This window comes from Cariama cristata, unplaced genomic scaffold (assembly GCF_000690535.1).
Source record: "Cariama cristata isolate BGI_N322 unplaced genomic scaffold, ASM69053v1 scaffold496, whole genome shotgun sequence".
NCBI classification, from domain to species: Eukaryota; Metazoa; Chordata; class Aves; order Cariamiformes; family Cariamidae; genus Cariama; species Cariama cristata.
In genome coordinates this window covers 48218-70672 of record NW_009620130.1, presented here as the reverse complement: position 1 = coordinate 70672, position 22455 = coordinate 48218, and the positions used below count along the sequence as shown (strand labels likewise).

The 22455-nt window shown below is 38.1% G+C and overlaps 1 protein-coding gene across 1 annotated transcript in view; it reads right to left on the bottom strand.

Annotated features, from left to right (window-relative positions):
- Nucleotides 1-1135: 1135 nt before the first annotated feature.
- ESRRG (estrogen-related receptor gamma) overlaps nucleotides 1136-22455 on the bottom strand; it is a gene marked incomplete at its 5' end in the record, with an annotated part of 50953 nt that continues 29633 nt past the window's right edge. The window contains 2 exons of the mRNA XM_009701481.1: nucleotides 1136-1943; nucleotides 13144-13413. Coding sequence (XP_009699783.1) covers nucleotides 1699-1943; nucleotides 13144-13413 — 515 coding nt within the window. The remainder of the gene's footprint in view (nucleotides 1944-13143; nucleotides 13414-22455) is intronic.

Sequence of the window (22455 nt, the reverse complement as noted above, 5' to 3'; positions counted from 1 at the left end):
CCACAAGAATCCAAACACCACAAGAAGAACAAGACAACAGTCTTTGAATGCAACATAAAAATTCAGAAAAGCACAGCAAACATGAAACATTGAAAAGCTGAACTACATTTCTTTTGTTTGTTAGGATTACAATTTTAATTACATCTGTGTACATAGAATAAGGATGTTCACATAGTACAGGGAGCAGCTACTAACACTGGTACATTGGTATAGCATTTGATGGAGGTTATTGTTTATTGGTTATTTAGCGACTGTAGTTTTCTGGGGGCATCTAATCGGTTTATACATTAGATTACACCTCGTAACAGTCTTGAAACTGACTGACTTTCATGCTGTGACAATACTGTTTGAAAAGCACATATACTGGTTTAGCTACTTGTTAAAGATTGCCATTTACAAAATAAAATCTAAATCAATAAATAAGGTATAGAAGTGTTAAATTCTTCAATTTGGTCAGAAGTCTACTACTCTGATTTCTTAATTTTGCAAATGTCGGCATTTGCCTTATTGCCTCTAAGCTACTATTGGTTCATAGGGTTTTCCTGCGCATGAGGTTACAATTTTGCAAACAGGCGGTATCTTGTTCATTTGCAACTGAAGCAGTTAGAAACCACGTAGCAACTATACCTTTGTACAGTCGCTGTCTCCTAAAGCTGTTACAGATTGGTATTTGACATGGAGTATTTATATGTTAGACTACTTGGATATACTGTAGGTGTAATCTAATCCTTTGAGTCAGTGAACATTTAGTTATAAACTGGAGCTCATGTTAAGAAACTGGATGTTTTGGACCAGACTGGCACACAACATAAATTGCATCCGTGATAATATGCACCTTCCCTTCAACTATTGCTTTAGTAAGATAAATTCCCACATTAATAAATGGCTGAAAACTGGTAAAGCTGGTACAAAAAAATCTCCGTTAGTAAGAAGAAACAAAACATTTAAAAAAATCTTCCTTCAGGATTCATTTGTCCTTCATTATTGTTCATCATTGTTCAAGCCAGCACAAAAATGCAGTATTTCTTTCTCTTTAGTATTGCATGAATGAATAAAGCTTAAACTATTCCCTGAAAAAGTTACATTGTAGCTAACCTAAGAAATATCTGGAAGACTTGAAAAAACAATTAAGGAATCAAATGGCTGTAACTGATCTAGATGGAAAATGCAATGATAAGAAGCAGCCGATGCATCGTCGCTTAGTCGTCTAATTAGAGACTGCTCCTATGAAATCTAATACTGCATTCAGTCAGTTCATCATGTTGTACTGTACTGCTAGGTACGGTGGTTCTCTCTTTGATTCCTTTGTCATTGGGGACATTATGGTTCATAATAAGTTCACTGGCATCCATATTATGGATTTCCATCCTTTGGCAGGCCTGGCTTCCATCTCTCTTCAATTAGAGACCTCTTTTAAAAAGTTCAGCAGCAAAGAAAAAAGAGAAAAGGAAAAAGGAAAGGAAAGAACAGAAAGGAAAAGAGAGAAAAGGAAAAGGAAAAGAAAAACTGCATCAGAAAGACACAGAAGAAAAAGTTGAAAGCTGCTTCACAGTCTTGCTGCTAAATATCAGTGCAGTCATTTTTTCCTTAATTAAACACTAAGTTTCTTTGCCATTATTAACCTGTTTATTTTCCCTTTTTTTTTTTTTTTTTTTTTTTTTTAAAACGTGCATGATGGGGAAGCCCATGATGCTTTAGTCAGACCTTGGCCTCCAGCATTTCCAAAAAAAGTTTGTGCATGGGGACTTTGCCTTCCAGTTTGATGTTGTAGAAATGCTGCACAGCCTTGGTGGAGGTTTGCCTCAGAAGTGGGAGAGTCATCAACATCTTGCCTGCGCGACGTGGGTCCTCCATGTGCTGCCCGGCCTCATAATCCTGCAGAGCCTCATGTAAGACGTCCTGAAGTTTCTGCACTGCCTCAACATCCTCTATGTGCATTGAGTCTGCAAAACAAAGGAGCAAGAGGAGGTTTCAGTTTGGTATGCCGAAAGTCAGAGAATGCTATGGCTGCTCAACACTTTCACTGGTTCTGTCCATCCTCTTTCACAAAGAAGGAAGGTAATTACCCATTAATTTCTATACTGACCTTCAGGAAAATATCTGGAACTGCTATGGAACTATAAATGTATAATTAACTCTTGTGTAAGTAATCCTTCTCCTCATCCTCCTCAAACAAGTAAAACAGTCACCCTCACGGCTCCATAAACCATCTCTTACAGTCCCTGCTTTGAAGAAATGATAGTACCAAAGCACTGTATGAATCCAGGTCTGCATTTTATCACAGAAGCAAGAACGACTGCCCTGCTATGTATGGAAAAGCTCGGTAAAATTATGTGTCAGGCTCCGGAGTTGGAAGCCATGGTCATTACCCACTGCTCAGAGATGCTGATAGTGGGATTAGGACCACTGCACTGACACAAGGGAAAAGCAGGTTTGATGTGATTTCCTGACAGGTTTAGCAAATTTTTCCACCCTCAGGCACATTCAGACAGACAGGCAGCACTTGGTATGTTCCTGAACAGCTTTTGTTCTGTGAAGCTTACATCTCCTACAAGGTGTAATCCTTCTCTCCCACCCACTCGGAGGGTGGTTTATCTTGCTATTGTTGGGGTTCTGCATTTTTTCTAAATCACTCAAAGCAAACACCTCACCCTGTACCTTTCCAGGTGAGATGTTCTGGTGGTGTAAGTATTGAGTGACAAGCCTAGACATAACGCATACCAGGAACTAAACTAAACTGCTACATGACCCAGAAAGACTAAAGCAATGGAAGTGTGAAATAAAAAGAAAAGATCTAACTGAAATAACTGTAAAACTCTCAACAGCATTGATACAGAAAGGGAAGATGTCCCTGAGAACATGCAGTTACTGGATCATGCTGAGATGACTTTGGACGAACAGCCCTAATTCTGACTTTCACGTAGTCATAAATGCCAAAAAACCCCTGATGTGGTCCAAAGGGAGGAATGCAAGTGAGGAAGAACGGTCATAGATGAAAGAGGCCACCAAAGAACCCCTATCAGCTACCAAAATTTGGATGGTCAACAGGCTTACAGAGTCAATAAAATACCACAGGAAAATATAACTGCTCCAAGGGGGTACAAGTCCTAGGGACAGGCTACACTGTGCAAGCTGAGCTCAGGGTTAATCTGGGACATGGCAGTATTAAAGTATACCCTTGAAAACTCTAGTTAGTACAACGCTGCTTTGCATCTTAATTTTGGGTTTTGGAATAAAGCTCCTGTTCCCAGACAGAATAATGACTGAGGAGTTGGATGGTGAAGAACCCATCTATCATCATTTCCAAGCCCTGTATTAAGCAGTCTGATGCCCTGGATCAGTATTTTGACAGAGCCTCATGTTTTACCCTGTTGATGACAACAACATCAAATTTTGCACGTGCTTCAAATATCTGAGTTACATTCAGAGAATTAAGATGCATCTAAGAGTCATTTCCTAAAAGCTGTCGTGCAACTATTTCCTCAGATAATTAAGCCAGACAGTAAGTACCTCTCTCTTTTCAAGCATAAACATGTAAACTAAACCACAAACCAGCAAGTAAAAGGTTAAAAAAAAATGTTCCAGCTTCTATTGTCAAAACAAATGTGCAAATTGAAAAGAAAAAAAATAAAAGTTACAGCTCCCGCTCTAAAACAGACACTTAATTATATACAAGTTTGGATCATTTAGCACGTTTTATTGATTCTGATGACAGTTTATCTGTTAATTACACATAATGGAGTCCTATGGGAATTTTACATGTTTAATAATTCTGAGTCTTAGCGAATACATGCTCTAAGAAGCATGCAGTTAAGACATACGCTGCAGGGATGTGATACTGCACATCAAGGTGCACTGTGCTGAAAGCAGAGAAACGCAAAAATATCTCTCTTAGGGAAAAAGAAGGCTACAACATTTTAAAAAAGAGGTCAGGGAAATATTACCTCTAGCAAAATTTAGTTCTAATTAATGTGAGACCATTCCCCAAATCCATACGTTTTTGATAGTTTTCTAATACGGCAATTCTATTAAATAATTCTGTGTCAGTAAGAGAAAAAAATCCCTGAATTCTGTGTCCTACAAACAGATGTAATCGATACAGACATGCTAACACACACATACAAACGTGACTGATGTCTTAAGCATAGTGTCCAGCCACCGGGCTTAATTTGGAATGCATACCCCAAACAAATTGTCGTCTTTACTTCCTGCCTCTTTACCAAGTCCTTGGACATTCACCGTTGTGCTACAGAACGCATGATGTGCTACTCCAAATAATTTTTCCATAAACCCTGCACAGTTTGTGCAGAAATTACACATCTTTTCCTCCTCTCCCCAGACCCACAGTGCCAGGGCCAGATTTGCTGGAGAACCAAATACGAGCATTTTATCAGCAACAAATGCTTGGTGAATCAAAGACTGACTGTTCTTGTGAAATATTTCTTTTTTTTACACTATACTACATAAAGAGACAGGTCTTCCTGGAGAACCTCATTATAAATGCTTACTTTTTAACCCTGTGCAAAACTGGTCTGATTCTTCCCAGAATCAGCATTTGTAACTGCAACCATGTTTGAGTTTGGAAATAGATGGATGGAGTCCAGCCTAATGTATTTTCGCACAGAGGTGAAATTTCCCCAAGATCTTTAGCTCTGCAGTTTGGATAGCAATTTGGCCTGCAGTGTTAGGAATATCTATGCTCTACGTATTTCTTACACAGAAAATGGGTGAGGAGGGAAAAGAGGAAGAGAAAAAACCCAGAAAATGCAAGAACAGAAGGTGAATCAAAACCTGCCCTCTGATACAGCTATTACACTCTGTGCTCTCGAACTCTTCCACTGTGTGGACAACATCTTAAAGCAAGGAATCTTATCCTCTCCTTGCAGGAGTGATTGTATACCATCCCTCCGGTAAACAGAGCGATTGCTTACATGGAAAAGTAATAGTAGTAAAGCATTTAATGTATTTGTTGCTGTCTTTGAAATCAATTTAGCAGCTGGGAAGAACGTGACCAGCCAGCTCTCCACTGGTCTGATGCAAGCACTCCGCTGCCAAACAGCAGCGCATGGAGCAGTTTAGGAAGCTGTGCCTAGAGAAAGAGATTTTGTCCCAGGAAGTGGGGTAAGAAAAAATAGCAGAGAGAGGGGCACTTCCAAACAGTGATTAAGACTTCAAACTGTTCTTCTAAAATGGTGATTTAGCTTGAAAGATTTAAAAATTATTTAATCAAATTACTATGATAATTTAACTTCCCATTTACAGAAAAGATTCAAACTCATTTCAGCTTTACCCATTCTAGGGTCTGCTAATGTTTAAATGCAAACTCACTAAATCTGTGCAATTTAATTAGACCATGATTCAGCTCACAGATTGCTCAGGAAAATATGAATCTCTACAAAGATCCTTCTTCAAGTTTCAGCCTTGCAGTCTGGAACTTCCACTTTATTCCCAATATTAAACGAATGTAGATCTTAATCCCTCAGGCATAAGCCTTTGAAAACAAGGAAAATGGTTGAAAACGCTGAACTAGCCAGTTAGAAAAGAGAGGGGAAAAATAAAAGAAAAGAGAAATCTTTTCAGTAACTACAGACTGGCAGATGTAGAAGTGAATTCAGAGCAGGTTAACTTATTTCTGATAAACCCAATCCTCACTAGTAAGAGAGGACAATGTCAACAAGAACCACTATAATTTAAGGAAATGCAGAGTCTGTGTGACAATCCAGAAATAAATAGTTCCACAGACAATATGAAATTGAATTATAAGTTAGGTACAAAGATTCTGAATGTTCTTCCTATACCAAGAAAACCCCTTTTCTTTTGTTTTTGGGTTGTCTTTTTTTTAAGTGGCTTTGTAGACAATCTGGATAATTTACAATTACATCCTACACAGGTAATATCCAGAGGAAACCTATACCTGGATGTAATACGCTTGAGAATCAGTGCCTGTATAAACAATGAAATCACCCAGGGTAATTTGAAAGTACTGTCATTCAAAAGCAAGCAGGATTTGATTGTAAATGCCCTGCAAAAAAAGAATCCCAGGCTGGTGAAACTGAAGAGCTCAACAGACAAACAAGACTTGTTGATACAACGCGCTGCTGAGAACACAGGATTTCAGTCTAGCAGGGGGAAAAGTTGTTTCTGGTCAGTGTTGCAATGGGAGAGAGTGAGATCAAGAAATGAGGACATAGACTCATTGAGCTCTGCTTAGAGAATCTCTTTCGATTCTTGCAAATGCTTTCTTTCACCATCACAGGATGGGAAAATAGAACTGTAGCTTTTCTGATCAGCCGATTGATTGTATCATTGTGCAGAAATGGGAGAAAACTAGAGTTCTCATCCAAGAGAAACACCACAAGGTCCAGATAGAAATTCAGATTACGATCTACCTCATTTAAAATTCAAGCTTCATCCCAAATGCAGCAAACAAACATCCAGCCACCCAGGAATCATTTAGAACACACCACAGAGGTTGACAACTAGCTAAAGACTGGAAAGCACCCGAGCTGAGGGCAAGGAGACCTCTCAAGATACCGCTCTGAGAAAAGTTAAAGGCTGGTATGTATGTATTTTGTATATAGCATCACTAAGAAGCGGTAGAAACCCAGGGGTCTCAAATGAAGTATTTCTTCATGTCAGAAAATTCAGGCAGCATAAAGGAAGAAATTATTCTAGTGAATCAAGCAGCAGGGAGTATGCAGCAGTGAACGCACACATTAAGATGCTGATAAAGCACATCAGAGAGGCAAATATCAACAAGTACTTGAAAGACAGCAATCGCTGTGACGTTTGTGATTCTGTATAGCCCAGCAGTTCACAAACCCAAACCAGTTAAATCGGTTTAGAAAGTTGCAGGATCCTGGAAGAACTGGATGGCATGAAGGGTAAGAACAGCAGGCAAAATGGTTTTTGCTTTACGTAAGGACAACGAAATCCTAATCTGGATTATGTCTCTAATAAGAGGAATTTATTATCTAGATTGTATTGCCAATCCAAAAATCCCACAAAAAGCAGTGCAGTGTTTATTGACAGGTGAACTGTTCTCAGAATTACAGAACCCCTTTCTCTCCTGCCTGAAATGTACACCAGATTTACACAGGGAAACTTGCATTTTTGCAAAGTGCTTGCCCACGTCATGTTTCTGTATAATTTTTACACAGACATTTTGAAAAGCATATTGCTTAAGATAGAAGCAAACCATGGAAATTCTTGATAGTAAATCAAACCAGGTTCTTGGTTCCCTCATCCAGCAAGAATTCTCATCCTCTTCCAGTCTAGAATTGAAATTGCCCCAGATACTTGCTCTGGTCCTCTCTGTGTAGGGTCAACAAATAAACTTAATTCTGACCACCTATTTGTCTGCCTTTCCTGAACAGAACTATTTGCTGGGGTCTGCATAGTTAGGCTAAGAGACAAGCACACAGACAAACAGAGTATTTTCCCTTGCAAAAGAGTATGGCAAAAATGGTCTGACATCTGGATTATTCTATTGGAAACACACACTTCAATTGGAATATATGTTCGAAATTAAAGAGGAATAAATTAAGAATTCCTTGTCCATAGGAATTATAGGCAGTGGAAATAAAAAAAGTAAAACAAAGGCTTGCATGATTGATTTTAGCGAACAAGGTCTTCATCTGGATTGCACTGGTTTGGCCTACTTTTAAGAAGAGATAAAAACTGAAGCCTCAAAACAGTTTTTACAACACAGTAGGAAATGAAGATGTAGTAAGAAAAGAAGTTACTTCACGGAACCCGCCTATTTACTTAAGGGGCTAACTGGCTTAGCAGTGAACTAAACCCACAGGCATAAGATAAGTTAAAACATAGTAAACCACTTTTTTTTATTCCTGAAATGGCTTACTTTCCACTAGGACAGGTCATGAGGGCAATAAATAAAGGAATATTTCTGCAACGCAGAACAAATTGCATACTATGAACTGGTTTGAGTACCTACTCCATAAGGCTACTGAAACTCTGGAAAAGAAGAATTCGAATGATAGAGCTGGGGGGTAAGGTGCCAACTAAAAGAAATTGTTGAACAAATGCTCCAAAATTCTTTTTATCCACTCCCAAGATATAAGTAATTGCCATAATTACCATTAAGAGCCACTAGTTTAGTGCTGTGGAAAAGCAGGCTGAATAACAGTAAAACCTAGCAATTGCACTGGTGACACAGTGGTTTGCACCATTGCCTTCCTACCCAGAAAACTCTCCCGTCAGCACAGAGCTGGCCCTTGGCAGGCACAGCACTGCGCTTCCCATACGGTCCTGCCCCAGCCGTAAGGAACCCGGGGCTCCGTCCTCCCGCCAGCCACTGGGCTGGCCTCGCTTCTCGCCCTTTGGGAGTCTCAGGCTGCTGACATGTAAATAATATCTACCTATTTCATTACTAAGTGAGGAGTATCTCAAAGTTATTCAGTTACTAGACCAACTACCAAAAAAAGAAAAAAAAATTAAACCATTAATTAACTCTACTGCCATTTGCTTAATGTTATAATTAAGCAAATGGTAGTAGAGTTATTTATTTTCTCTAAGAATTGTGGGTGCCATCTATTTGATTACATGAAAATGGAATATGAGGAAGAAACTCTGTTCAAGCAGCACAAAAACTCTATACTGGTAACTTCCTTTCCTAAAAATTTGTTTCACTCTCTATACAAAATTACATGAAAGAGTTAGCAGACCTTGCTATTTATATTTGGCAAAACAAACATTGGTAACACACCAATAACACATAGATGTATATATATTTCATATATACCTAGTCACAATAGATACATTTAAATCATGAATTCTAAAACTAACAAGATGACTAAATAAAATAAAATGAAAAAATTGACATTATTAGAAAATAAATATAGTATGTTGTGACATAAGACAAGCCACAGTCTATACTGGGAATAAAGATGATGTCCTGCAGAATAAGTGATTTATAGAGTTCTACCAGTTGATTTTTATTATGATAATATTATTTAATGGTGATAGCCTCGTGCTCCGAGTACGCTCTTTTGGTGGCTGGAAAGCTAAATAACTTGTGAGAATGAATTAATTTTTTTACCAGGCTACGTGAGCATGTAACTTTACTGGCATCAATGTTGGTCTGTGCTTCATTATGCTAAAATGCACAAGATACTTCTTGGTTCTCACTCCTTCAGTACTGAAAGGATGCTGGATTTTTTTTAGGAGAGTTAATAACAGAGACGAGAAATTGTGATGGTGAGTGGAGGTCCTTTTCTCCTTCTGGTGGTACAGGCTAGACAGCCAGTATTAGCGTTTAAGATTAAATTTTCAACAGTGCATGGGGTTATACTTTTAAGTGCCTAGCCTCCACATTTGGGTCAGGTTTTTCAAGATGCCACAAGCCTATTAGGCAGATGCACACGGATCAGATTTTCAAATGTGCTAATGTATTTTGACACTCCAGTTCCTTATGTTAGGTCTTAGATGGGAACTGAGCTTCTCTTAAAAATCTGGTTCAGTTGTGACTCCTAAACTCTTCTGCAACATTTGGCCTGAAGGCATAATTTAGTCCCTACTGATTAGGCAATTTCAAAAAACTGCTCACCTGCAACTCCCTGTTTAGTATTACCTAATCGATACAGGAAAGCATTTTCTAATACAAAAGAGACAAGCAGGTCATCTTTTCTGTGTTGGAGCGTTCATGTGTGCGTGTGCGCACTTGTGTACACTTTAAACATGTTTTGTAAATATTTCACCTTCCCTTACACACGAGGAAGTAATTGGTACATGCATGTTTTGGAAACCATTCAACGTTGATTTTCTGCATGGGTAAACAAAGTGCTCATTGGTGCCAGCTTGCTTCATTTGGGCGGTGTGAGGTGGAACGCAGGGCAGTTACATCCTGCAGCTTCAAGGTACCTACTTGCTTTTGTGTAGAGAAGGTAGAGAAAGAAGGAAGGAACTCGTGATACTGACAGGACAAGGGCAATGCTGTGGTGAGAGGGACTTCTCTGGAGTTCAAGCATAAAGGCTCTATTAATTACTATCGTATCAACGTAGATGTTTAAAACTAACCTGGTAAATTCCATATTAAGCACTACATATTAAACTTAACTGTTGAAATCATGCCTGTATAAACGTACACAGGACTGAAACATCTATACATTTTTCAGTATCGTGCTTTTATATATGTATTTAAACTTTCCAGATGCTATATGCACTCCATTTGAAATCAGTGACAATCTACATGGTTGATACATCTTGCATTTCTGGAAATTTACAGAAGCAGCATGGCATTGGCCAACCCTGCAAAGGGAATATTTGATAATGGCTGTCAGAGAATCTCCCTGAAAAACAGCTCCTCCTCCCTACCTTTTAGAAACCAAGTGGCAGGATTATCTCAGATCAAGTACTGCACCAGTAGACTCCGCAGGCCTAAAGAAAAGTTAGCAGTTGGGGTGTTTTAATGCTCATGATACTGAGATTTGTTGGCCAAAACAAAGATTGTGGTATTTATTCAAACAAAATATAATCAATATGAAGACATTCTATAATTTCTTTTTCCTGCTTCTACACACCAGCAGGGAAAGTACTATGACACTGTATCATAAATCACTAACACAGATACAGAGCTATAAAACCATCTTTGTCTACTGTTTACAGTAGAGTCAACCTGGGAATCTTTCTAGACAGTGCGGATATGGCAAAAATGTCTGAAACGCCTAAGATTTCATATTACACTTCATCCATTCTCTCTACAGCTATAAAAAGGCTAATACATTTTGAACCGGAAAAAGAAATAGTGGAAGTTTTAGAAGAAAGCAGACGTAGCAACAAAATATATTTAAAGGTGAATTGTTAACTGATTGATTTTATAATGGCATTTTATTTATTTTTCTTTTATATAGCTGCATTTACATTAATCAAGTTCATAGTTATGTGAAAATAAGCCATTTCTGGTTTTATCTATAAAAAAAAAGACAAAAACTTTAATTTTTGTAAATTAAAACACTAGGGGCCTGATATTCTTTGGCAGGCCGTAATTCTGCCGGTGCTATTTTACACCTACAGGTTAGTGTAGCTACAGCTGATAGAAGTTTGGTATCTGCCGCATGTACAAACCGAACACGCTTCTGTGGAAAGGGAAGTCGAATGGCTGGTCAGCTTTTTAACTCCTCCTTGCAATAGTTTCATTTTAAAACAGCAATTTTATTTCTTTTAAGATGAGGGAAGGAAATGTTTTCAGTTAAATGTGCCCTGAATTTTAGTACGCTGATTTGTATTTATCTCTGACATCATCCTGGTTGTAATTGCCAGAGAAGTCAATGAAGCTACAGATGATTTTGCTATACTCTATGCACAATGTACAACTAAAATTTTTTGGCAGCAGTATCTTTTATTTTTTCTTAAACACTGCATGTCTTTTTTGGGGAGGGCGGGTAAGTGTGAGTAGTATTTAACACCATATCCCTATATTCTAGCCCCTTATCCTTTTTATCAAGTAAACTATAGAAATATTTCTAATTCATTCTTTGAATCACAAAATCAAAATAAATACAAAAAGCCTTCTTAATTTAGACTCCTAATTCCAGATAACTTTCTTGCTCTGTTCATTAAGCATGACCAATTTTGAGAAAAATCCTTCCTGTAGCTGCAAAGCATCCTCAAGTGTCTATTTACAATGGTCAAAAATTACAATTAAACGTTCAATTAAAAAGAATTTGGATCCTTGAGAGGCATTTCAGCATTTTGTTTATTCTGGCCATAAGATAATATTCTAAAACTAAGGGTAGAGTTAGTGGGGTGGAGAATATTTCACGAAGAAACTAATAAGCATTTTGGCTTTGCATTATTTGAATTATATTTCCAATTAAAAATGCAGAGTTCTAAATCACATTACAAAGACAAATAGGAAAGTACAACTTCATTGTTGAAAACAATTTCCCTCCTATCAATCTGAGGATTCATGCATCAATATTGTAGATGAACTGTTAATTACAAAATCAATTAAAAAATTATTTCTAAAAACAGTCACGCGTCCTGGCTCTCAGGGGGGCAATTTGGGCAGAAGGTCTCATCTCACTAGGACCGCGCCAAATCACAAGTCGTCATCCACAAGTAAGCAAAAGCAATCTGGTTTTTCATTTTTCAGCGCGGCTGAGCCCAGCCTGAGATTGATCGTCACATATGGCCCCAGAAAACAAACTGTCAATACCTTGAATGCTGCAGAATTTGAACAAATAGCCGTCCGCCCATTCAAGCCACTCATTGCATCCCATTTAACAGATTTTATTGACAGTTTCCTTCTTGTAATTAAAGGGAAAACTACTGGCCAGCAACCAAGATAAAGTTCAAAGATAGGGTCAAAACAAAAGCAGATGGAGGGGCACGGTGTGACTGTCAATGGAACATAGCATCAGAGCATGTTATTGACACACAGGTATCTAATGATCGGCACGTCATTAAAGAGGGATCTATCGTGAACTTTATGCAAATGCTAAAAGGGACTTAAGACCACAATAAAGCATTAAGGAGATACAAAAGGAAAAACAACAAAGCACAAACGATTTTTACTTATCTGACAGCATTCACTGCTTCAGCACTTTTAAATTCAAATGCAGAAAAAAAAATTCTTTCTGAGACTTTTAACTCTTGCTGAACTGGTAATAATTTTTGCAGAAGCATTCTTATAAATGCAGAGGATCCGTAAGGTAAGGTGTGGTCCTTATGAGATTAAATAAGAATTTCCTCCCTCCTCCCATATCCTGAATTCACCCTATCAAATCAATCAGTAGCTGCCTTTAAAGAGAACGTATATAGCAAATGCTCATGCATCCTTGCTGTTCACTTTAATTGCAACGATTAGGCTTGTCTGGATTATGGAATGGATTTAGGAGAACAACATCTATATTCATTTGAAGGGATCTTTGCCTATAAAATACTCTCCAAATCATACAGTGCAGTATTCTCCACTCCCTTAGGAACATATTCCACAATTATGTAGAACCAGAAAGTTGTTCTTAGTTTAAACTGTTTCGTTTGTTGCCTTTTAGACTAAGGTCTGATTAGCAATTTCTTATTCTAAAACTGTGTTTAAAACAAGCATGCAGAAAGTATTATGGAGGGGGGAAAAAAATTGACATATTAAAAATGTAGCAACTGTCATGCCGCTCTGCCAACCTGAATTAGCAAGTGCTATAGCTTTGAGGGTGACAAACTCTTCTTTCTCCAGCTTCATGCTCTTGTATTTCTTTACCAGCTGCAGTATGGCATTGTTAAGGTCAAGAAGGCCTGCCAATTTGGACTGGTCTTCATCCATAATATAATCTTCAGCATATACGAGCTCGTCCTCAAAAGAAAGTGACCGGTATACAACACCGAGAATCAAAATCTCCATCCAAGCACTCTGCAGAAGGCTCATCTGGTCAGCTAGAGACAAAGTGGAGAATCCTGAACAGGAAAAAAATACAGAAAAAATATTAAGCTGGTTTGGATTTGTCAGAAACCTGCTCCTCTTTTTGATTTATTTTTATGTACTTTGTGATAAAATGTGTGTGTACTCTATTATTCTCCCTTCTGCTTTTGTGTCTCTCCTCCCCATCCCACTAAAGGAAAGTAAATCAATATAAAATCAAACACTTTCTAATCAACACACAAAGTTATAAACAAGTTGGAAAGTGCAGGCTCTTTCTGTAAGAATCATATTAATTTGGAGAATATTGCAGTGACAGACCGTGATTTGGATGTTGTCTTCTTTCTTCTGAAATACTCATGCTTAATTCTAAAACCTGATGCTGTGAAACAGGGATCTGATGACTCTGCTCATCATTACCATAAATCAAGAAGGATAATTTACAAGAGCAAAAAAAAAAACACTTTTTTTAAAGGGGAAGATTTGATGTTTTAATAGAATTAAGGTGATTATCACAAAGAGGAAAACTGTCTTTGAACTTTAACCTCAGGGGAAAGAGAAGTAACACCTACCCTTCTCAGAAAAGATGCTAATTACTTCTGTAATGGCTCCTGCCTCTACTACCCTTGTTGAAATAACACGGTGGCATATTAAAGTGCCAACCGAATAGCAGTCACACCATCCTTTTTCTGAGGGCAACCAAAAATTTAATAAATGCCTCCTAATGAATTTAACCTTTTTTTTTTTCTCCTGCTGTCTTTCCTAATAAGATCACCAAGGGCAAACATCTTTACTGTCTTACCTTTTCAGACTCTTGTTTACAGTACCTGTTAATTTATTATATCCAACTGCTAATATCCCAATCACATTAGGAGCTACAAAACAACATGGGAGAGGAAATTCTTTTCCTGGCCTGTTCGCGAAATGCAGTAGTTTGCCAGTTGGCACCATCAACCACAAGTACTTAATAAAATCATCAAAGGGGATTAGTCAAGCTTTTCTTAAAGGGTCTTAAGACATGTCTGAAGCTTTCATTTAGTTGTTTATGGAGCTGCTTACACGTCCTTTGACAGGGTTTTCACTGTAAGAACATACTTTTTGGCGTTCAATTACACTTAAACGCATTTTTCTGTTTTGAAAGTTGAGAGTTACAGTCAAGCAGGAATGTATCATAAACTAGCAAATCTGCAAGGCATCTACTCCAAACAAGATTTTTTCTATAAGCACTAAGCAGCAAAACTAATACAATAAAAAAGAAAACCCCACATCCAAACCACCAGGCATCCATAAAAAAATGAAACATAAAACTGGCTGCATGCTTCCTCTCTCTCTCTCTCTCATTTTTCTCCCCCTCCTTATTTGTTTTCATTTTCTCTTACTGTCTTTCGAGTCTTGCGATAGAACTGTAGCTCTCTGCCTTCAAAAAAAACCCAACAAAAACTGAGCCAACAACAACAGGAAACCCTTGAAGAGGTGACAATGGAAAATAACACGTCTAGGATTAAAATAAATAAGAGGGAAATGGAGAAGAAATAATCATTTGAAAGGTTATAGGGAGGAATTCATGATTTCAATTAGCTTCAACATTTCTGTTCCTTCCCGTCTTTCAAGAACCAGTTTTTCTGCAGTAGCAGATGGACAGAGAATGTAGCCTGCAGCACCGTCCTGTGACAGCCCCATTCTCCCTCCCAGACACTGCTGTTAGTAAATAGATTTACACATTCTCCAATCTCCACACATCTTTCTGCCGAATAATTAAAAGCAGGATGATTAGTTTATTGAGTGGAAGGAGGAACTTTTTTATTGAGGTCCATCCACGATTTTATCAGGGCCAGCACTTTTACGGTTGTCATGAGGGTGCAGGCATCCAATTTTTCTTATCTGCCTGATTAATACAAACGCTGTTTCAGGACGCATTAATTAACAGATACAAATCTACGTTCTCATGGAAGGATCAATACAGAGAAGAAAAGAGGCATCAATGTGAATTTAGTGCTGATGATGGAGAAGGCACTCTATTGACATTTACGTGCATAGAAACTTTAAAGTTGCAGTGGAGCCCTTTTGTCCCTGTGATTTACAAATTAACAATTTTTCAGTTATAACAATGTTTCACACACTTCTGAGGCGTTTAATTAAGCAAAAAGCAATAAAATCAGTTTTGATTTAAAAAAAGTTTAACCTGCAATTTCTCTCTATTCTTTTTTTTTTCCTGAAAACTCCAAACTTCCTTCTTTCATTTACTTATCTATTTTAGCACAGGTTTGGTTTTTTTAAATATATAATGCTATGTTTCAATAACATTTATTGTGTGTCACAGTCAATGGAAATTACATATGCTCTGTGAGGAAGGAAAAATGAGATGTTGCCTATAATTTATTGTACTGCACTCTTGAAAAATCTGCATTCTGGTGCAGTAAATATACTAATTGTTTTTATATGACACACAAAAAAATCAAAAGACATTTTTATATAATAGAAAAACTGGCAAATATAAAGCACACTGTTCTGCTCTCCAATAATAAATCAAATAAACATGATTATTTTCTTCCTGATCGAAGTAACTTTCCCTTGAAAGCCTGCTCAGTGAAAGCATGTTTTAACTTTTAAAGGTATCCCTCGTGGGAATATAAAGCTGCATCAAGTTGTAATTAATCTGGTTTTGTTTTGTTTTGATTTTTCAGAAAATGTGAAAGCATCCAGCATGTCTCTTGTATCACACCAATGCCCTTCTAATAGCTGTTCAGCAAGTCACAGTTAAAAGAATAGATTACACAGGCATATGTATTTACATACAGAGATTTATTTTTAATTGTTTGGAGGAGGTTATACTTATTTCATGCCAAACTGTGCTCTGATTCTGTGAGCTTTTATTATATGAATCCTCTAGATCAACCACGTTCTGTGAACATTTTCTATTTTGAAATGTAACTATTTTTTTTAAAAGTCTCCAAATTAGATGAAATGCACTTCCAGCTTTCTGGACGGGTGTTAGCCTCCCCAGTCACAACTGTAAGCTCTTTCCAAACCACCCTGAGATGCTGCATGATGGTGTGGGTTTGAACTTTGTTGTGCATTGTGTGGGTCCTTAATCCTTAAGAGTCTTGCAGGTCAACGTTTTACATGTAGAACTGCATAATGGCTTTTTAAAACACAACGTTGGGTACCTTTTTCCCCCTTAGCATGTACCATATTGGTGACAACTTTCATCTCTCTCTGTCTCCCTCCCCAAGTCAATGCCATTTAATGTATCTCGGGCATTTGCTAGCAGAATGACTCTGTACCTTGACCTGCAGTTAAATAGCATGTTTATCTGCGATACAACGCACTCCAAATAAACCAGATGACAGTTTGCAATAATGTCATTTGGAAGGATTGAAAGGCTTCTCAAGAGTCAGGTACCCCTGAGGTAAGAAGCTTGAAGGAAGCATGTTTTGTGCCAACCCTCCTGCCATCTTCTACTAGACGCTCGTGTGCTTGACAATGATGCCATGGGCACTTGTCAAGATTTTTTTTTTTCCTTTTTCCCTAGCAAACTGATGCACTTTGCAGTCAACTTACAAAAAAGGCTAAGCATTTGAAAGTGTGAAGGGCAAAAAATATCTGACGGCTAGTCTTCAAAAATACACTTTCATTTCAGAAAGCATAAATGTTTATTTCCTGAGCTGAGGGTTGACAGAAATAGGCTGCAGCGCAGGCATATGAATTTAACCCCTGGTAGGCATTCTTTTCAGTGCAGTTTTTATGTGGCTGAATGCAAGCATTGTAAATCTACAGGGTGTCTCGTAATATCAGTTAACAATAGCACTGATTTGCTGGTTACAGATTTTCTTCCTTCCCTTTTTTCTTTCTTTCTCCTTCTTTCAGGGACTGTAGTGTTTCTTCAGCTAAAAATAGATACTTTTCTACAAACAGCGTATCACACTCAAATTGTAATTATGCTGTAATGACTCACTGAGATCACCGAGTGTGGATTGAGAAAAGGTTGATTGAGCAACCTAACATATGCTTGTTTTTTTTTTCCTTTCACATACCAGTAAACTCAAAGCTCAAAGGAAGCAGAAATAAATAGGTAAAAAGGCCTTAGCATTTTTATTATAGGAAGGACCAGCGGCGAGCTGACCGCACTCTGCAGCGCTCAGCACTCCAAGCCAGCTCTAAACACAGTTCACAGTCTCCTAGACGGGGCCGTTTAAACCACAGATCTTTTCAAATATCAGCACATGCACCACTTGCTCTCTATTTCACATTGCACACAGCTCCATGCTAAGCAGGGTAAATCTTTTATATTCCTGAAGACCCTTTCCTCTACTTCATTAAGATGGACTTCATGGACACTAACTCACTAGGGGCTAGAGTGAAGCAGCTGCAGATGGTCAAGTGCCAAAGTAAGATCTGTGCCTTGCACACAGCACTCTGAGAGCTACTGGACAAAAAGCCCACAGTGGCTGGACTTATCCCTACCATTATTTTCAGCCTTAAACATTTGATGCGATGCCTAAATCAGGCAACTCGTAATTGAATCCTAGTTTATTTCACTTTGCAGGGAATGAACTTCCCTTCTTCTCTGTTATGTGTTTAGAAATCCGAATATTTGATCAAACCAGGTATGAAATCGCTGGCAAATCCGGGCGTTGCTTGCTTTTTCTGATAATCACCTCCCATTTATTTTACCCGTTGTTTTTGTGATTGTTAGCTTTATGAGTAAAATATTCCTCTTGCTTGCCCTGGTTTGTACTTCAAATACTTCATTTACATTTTTTATAATCAAAGCTGTGCTTGAAAATGACATGTTCACTAGTGTGTTGCAGATTCAATATATTTACACAGTTGAAATATCAGAGTTGGATTTTTAAATTATTTAAACTTAATTTTGATAGATTAACTTCTTCTAAATGTTTTATGGGTACTGATGTTTCCAGCGCAATTTCCTTATTTCAAAAATGATGTATAGTCACCACTGTCAAAAGAACAAACTGATATAGTAAACACTTTTAAAAAAAACTTTTCTTTCAGCCCAGATTATTTAGAGAGTGCATGGCCTCATGGTCAAATGACAAACCATGGGCCAAAGGCTTATCCCAGCTGGACAGAAGTGAGTGTAAAGGAACTCCACTTCATTTCCAGATCAGACTCGGGTCCAGTGCGCTCTCGGATGTACAGCTGTCACTCTGCCCTCCTCTCCCTTCCTGGCACACACTCCGTGCTTGCCCGGATCCATCGTACAACTTCAGCTGGCTTCCAGGGATGTAAACAAAGGCCAGGGAAATTTCAGCAGGGAAATTTCTGCTAGAGCTACGTGTTTTCTAGACATGATCATTGTATTTGCTGAAGGAAACCTTCATAGCCTGACTGTCCCTTACCATTATTCTCTCAGAAATCCAAGGAAGAAGATGACATGTTTCCTTTTTTTTAGGGTACATTTAGAGTTGAGTGCTCTCACTAATCACCAAATGTACTTTACAGATTATGAATGAAATTTGGTGAAAGCTGGAACAGAAACAGGTACAACTCATTATGCCAGGGTGAACCCATTCTTTCAGGTTTTTTCTTTTTCTTTTTTTTTTCCCCCATACCCATTTGCTCATGGACACCTTGGTCAAAGGGCTAATAACTGCATGTGATGCCATAACAAGCTGAAATTTAAGTACGACTGAGAATTTTCATATGAAAGGCATCAGCTCATGAAACAAAAAGCACAGGTATTTGCCCAAATCAAGTTCCAAAGCACAAACTACAACTGACTGGAAAAAGAGCCAAAGGCTCAACTTATGCCGTTTGCTGAATTCAGCTTTCAAGCTATTTAGGACTGATGTGCAACCATTAAAGTTACATTTAGAAATTAGTTTAATCCAATAACTTTTGCACAATAAAACCACCACCTTTTCCGAGCAATGCTTTGCTATATAGCATCTCCTTCTGCCCCTATAGCAGAGCACTGCAAAAGCAGCACCAGGGTTCTGTTGTGAGCAGCGCGCTCTGCGCTACGAATTGTGACTGCCATCTGTTAGCTGTGCGGCTGGGGGAGAGGGAAGATCAGGCTGCGTACACAGAGATGCCCAAGAATTACTCCAACTCAAATACAAAAAGCAAAACGCATTTGGAGAGTGCTGGGATGTCTTCAGCCAAGCCTGTACACTTTCTCGGGTTTTATTTAAGTGTGTTTGTATTCTTAACTCTTGCTGTCCAAGTTCTTATAAAGTATACTTTTTCTTTTATATTTTATAACACGAAAAAAATGGCTATGATAAGCACTTTTTCACTAACACCTACCAGTAAGATGGGAAATGCCACCCAGAGCACTAAGAAACCCGGGGCTTTTATCACAACACTACTTTCATCTCACTGAAACAACAGCAGAGAGATGGCACGGCAATAAAAATGCATTCACACTGCATGTCCCTCTCAATCCATTACGAACAATGGATTCTCACTAAGCAAATATTCGCTTGTCAGAAGTATTTGCAACACTGGATTCATTAAGCAGGACTAAGTAAGTGAAGTTCACAGCAATTTAAAAGCAGCAAATTAGACATTTACAAACAGTGAAGACGCTGCTTGTCTAGCGTGACCTTTCACTCAAGCTATACAAAAAGGTGTTAATGTAATTTAAATACCAGTTAGAAATATTTCTGGTATGTCTTTTACCCTGTGAAACCTTACATGATAACACTAAACAGGAGCAATTTAAGCTTGTCATTTCTTCCCAGGGTAAGATGCATATAGTGAGATGTAACTCACTACAGTTCAAATTGATTTCAGTACTTAAATCAGAGACACCTCTCTAACCACCCAAATATCTCTAGGCAGCTACTTTTAAATTTCTTATTGCTAGTTACAGCACAAGTTCTTGTGAGCTGCTTCTTTAGCAATAGTAACGGAAAGGAGCTGGAAAATGTGATTGATTAAGAATGTCTCCCTGACTTCACGTAACCCCCTTCAGTTCCTCATACTCTGCACTGAAACATTAAAGATGAAAAAATCTGGTGAGTCACACTTGCTTCAGGACAGATTTGGTAAGACCTCCACATATGGAGTACTTTATAATGGCATTTCTGGAAACTTATGAAGTACTGTACTCTTTATTTTCATTAATTTTCATTTCACACCTTACTATTCTACTATTCACTGAGAAAAAGGAAAACATAAGACAATAGATTTAAACAGATTAATACCTGATTTTCCCTTTCGGCTGGTTTTACCACTGGAACTTCCACAACTTTAAATGGCTTTATTGCAAACTCATACTAACTGTATATTAAAAAGAAGCCAGGTCAAACACTTATATTTTGATTTATCACTAGATGCTCTGAGAACAGAGGAAGACTTGATAAGTAGTAAACTGCTTGCTTTTTTTTTCCCCCTGTACGTTAGACAGTTGGCACTCCTTGTGCATTACCTCCTCTGCAGTGAGGTTTTGAATTCTAAGATATGGACAATGAAAAAGTTTTAAAATTTAGACTAGCAGTCCAACATGGCCCAACATAGCTGTAGGTCTCCTTAAGGTCAGCAATATGAACTTGCAGATTCCCGAGAGTCATCTTTCTAACGCACTACATATGCGATCTGATCTGCTTATTTAAAGTGAACTCTCGCAGTCCTTTAAATCATAACCTTTGTACATGGTTTGGTTAGACCGCGGGGGTTTTTTTGTCCTCTTATTGAAGATAGCAGAGGCAGATGACATGACATGGTCTGCTCCTAAAACCATCTTTGCTCCTAGACTTGAAAAGTCTGCAGCTGGGGTAGAGCATTTTATATGAAATCTGCTTTTTAAAATGTCTGGCATATTTTGAAGTATCACCTGTGTGCCCAGACATTTGCATGGGAGAAAACGGAGCAGGATTGTATTTATGACCCTGTTTGTTTTCTTTCACTGAGCTTACATAAAAAAAGACCCATCATATTTTCAATATAAATATTGATTTTACACATATTTTCCTTCAATCTGTTGTGGACATATGTATTTGACTATGGGTACACTAATGCCAGATTTATGGGTGAAAAAATAAAAACTAAAGTCTGACATTAGTAAAGTGACTGTAGATGAAAAACAACAAGTATCATGAATAGGGCTGAATCTCTCCCAAAGTCCAATCCAGAAACAGTAACACAGTTCAGCTTAGAACAGTCAGCGCTATACCTGCATATACTGTGTAGGGTATGCCTTACCTAGATTCTTCAAGGAGTTCAGCTACCAGAAATGAAACTACAATCACACATAATTAAACAAAAAGTCCACCCTTTTCCCTTTTTAAAAATTTTTGCTGAACTAAGCAAAATTAAAAAAAAAGAACATGAACTTGAGAGAGGATCCTTACTAAACTACTAACAGTCAGCGTCAGTTCAGGTACTGCTCGCTTCAATCTTTGTACGCATCAGCCTTCCAACAACTGCACACACAGACTGGGACTATCCAGAAATTGAGAGTTCAAGCTTCTTCAGCTTGGTGCACATTAGGCTTCAAAACCAAGTTTGTTGGACTATAAAATACCAGGTTTGGTTTTGGTTTGTTTTGTTTTTTTTTTCTTTTTCCACAGAAAGGAGGGATTTCTTGTGCATTTAATATGTGCTGCCTTTTATTAATAACCTCTATGGGTCTGCTCTGAGAGCTCTTTTCCTCAACGAGTGCTGGGTCACTGCTGTTTGCCTTTTGCTCCCCTGGGGAAGCCACCAGTCATTTCCTCACTGAGAGCTGTGGCAATCCCTGCTCCCTCCATCTTTCCATCAGGCAAAGTCAGGTTTCCAGGAATTCCCCAATCATGTTAATAATATTAATCCAATACTGGAACATATTAGCATACGGCGACAACCATGCTTACGATCCAATCAACATACCTGTGTTAACCCTGTATGCGCTGAGCTAGCTAAAATCTCTTTCTATAGCCAAAGCAAAAACTCCCGGTTGCAGAATTTTGGGTAAATACACCTTTTTGCCCTCTGGCAGGAAAACAACAGCTCAGAACACTGTCCTACACATCTTCCTTCTTCTTCCCAATTTTTAAAACTTTTCTACTGGTTAGTTGATTTTCTTAATGTGCTGCAGATGCCAAAAATTTCAAATGATGTTTATAGTCTCC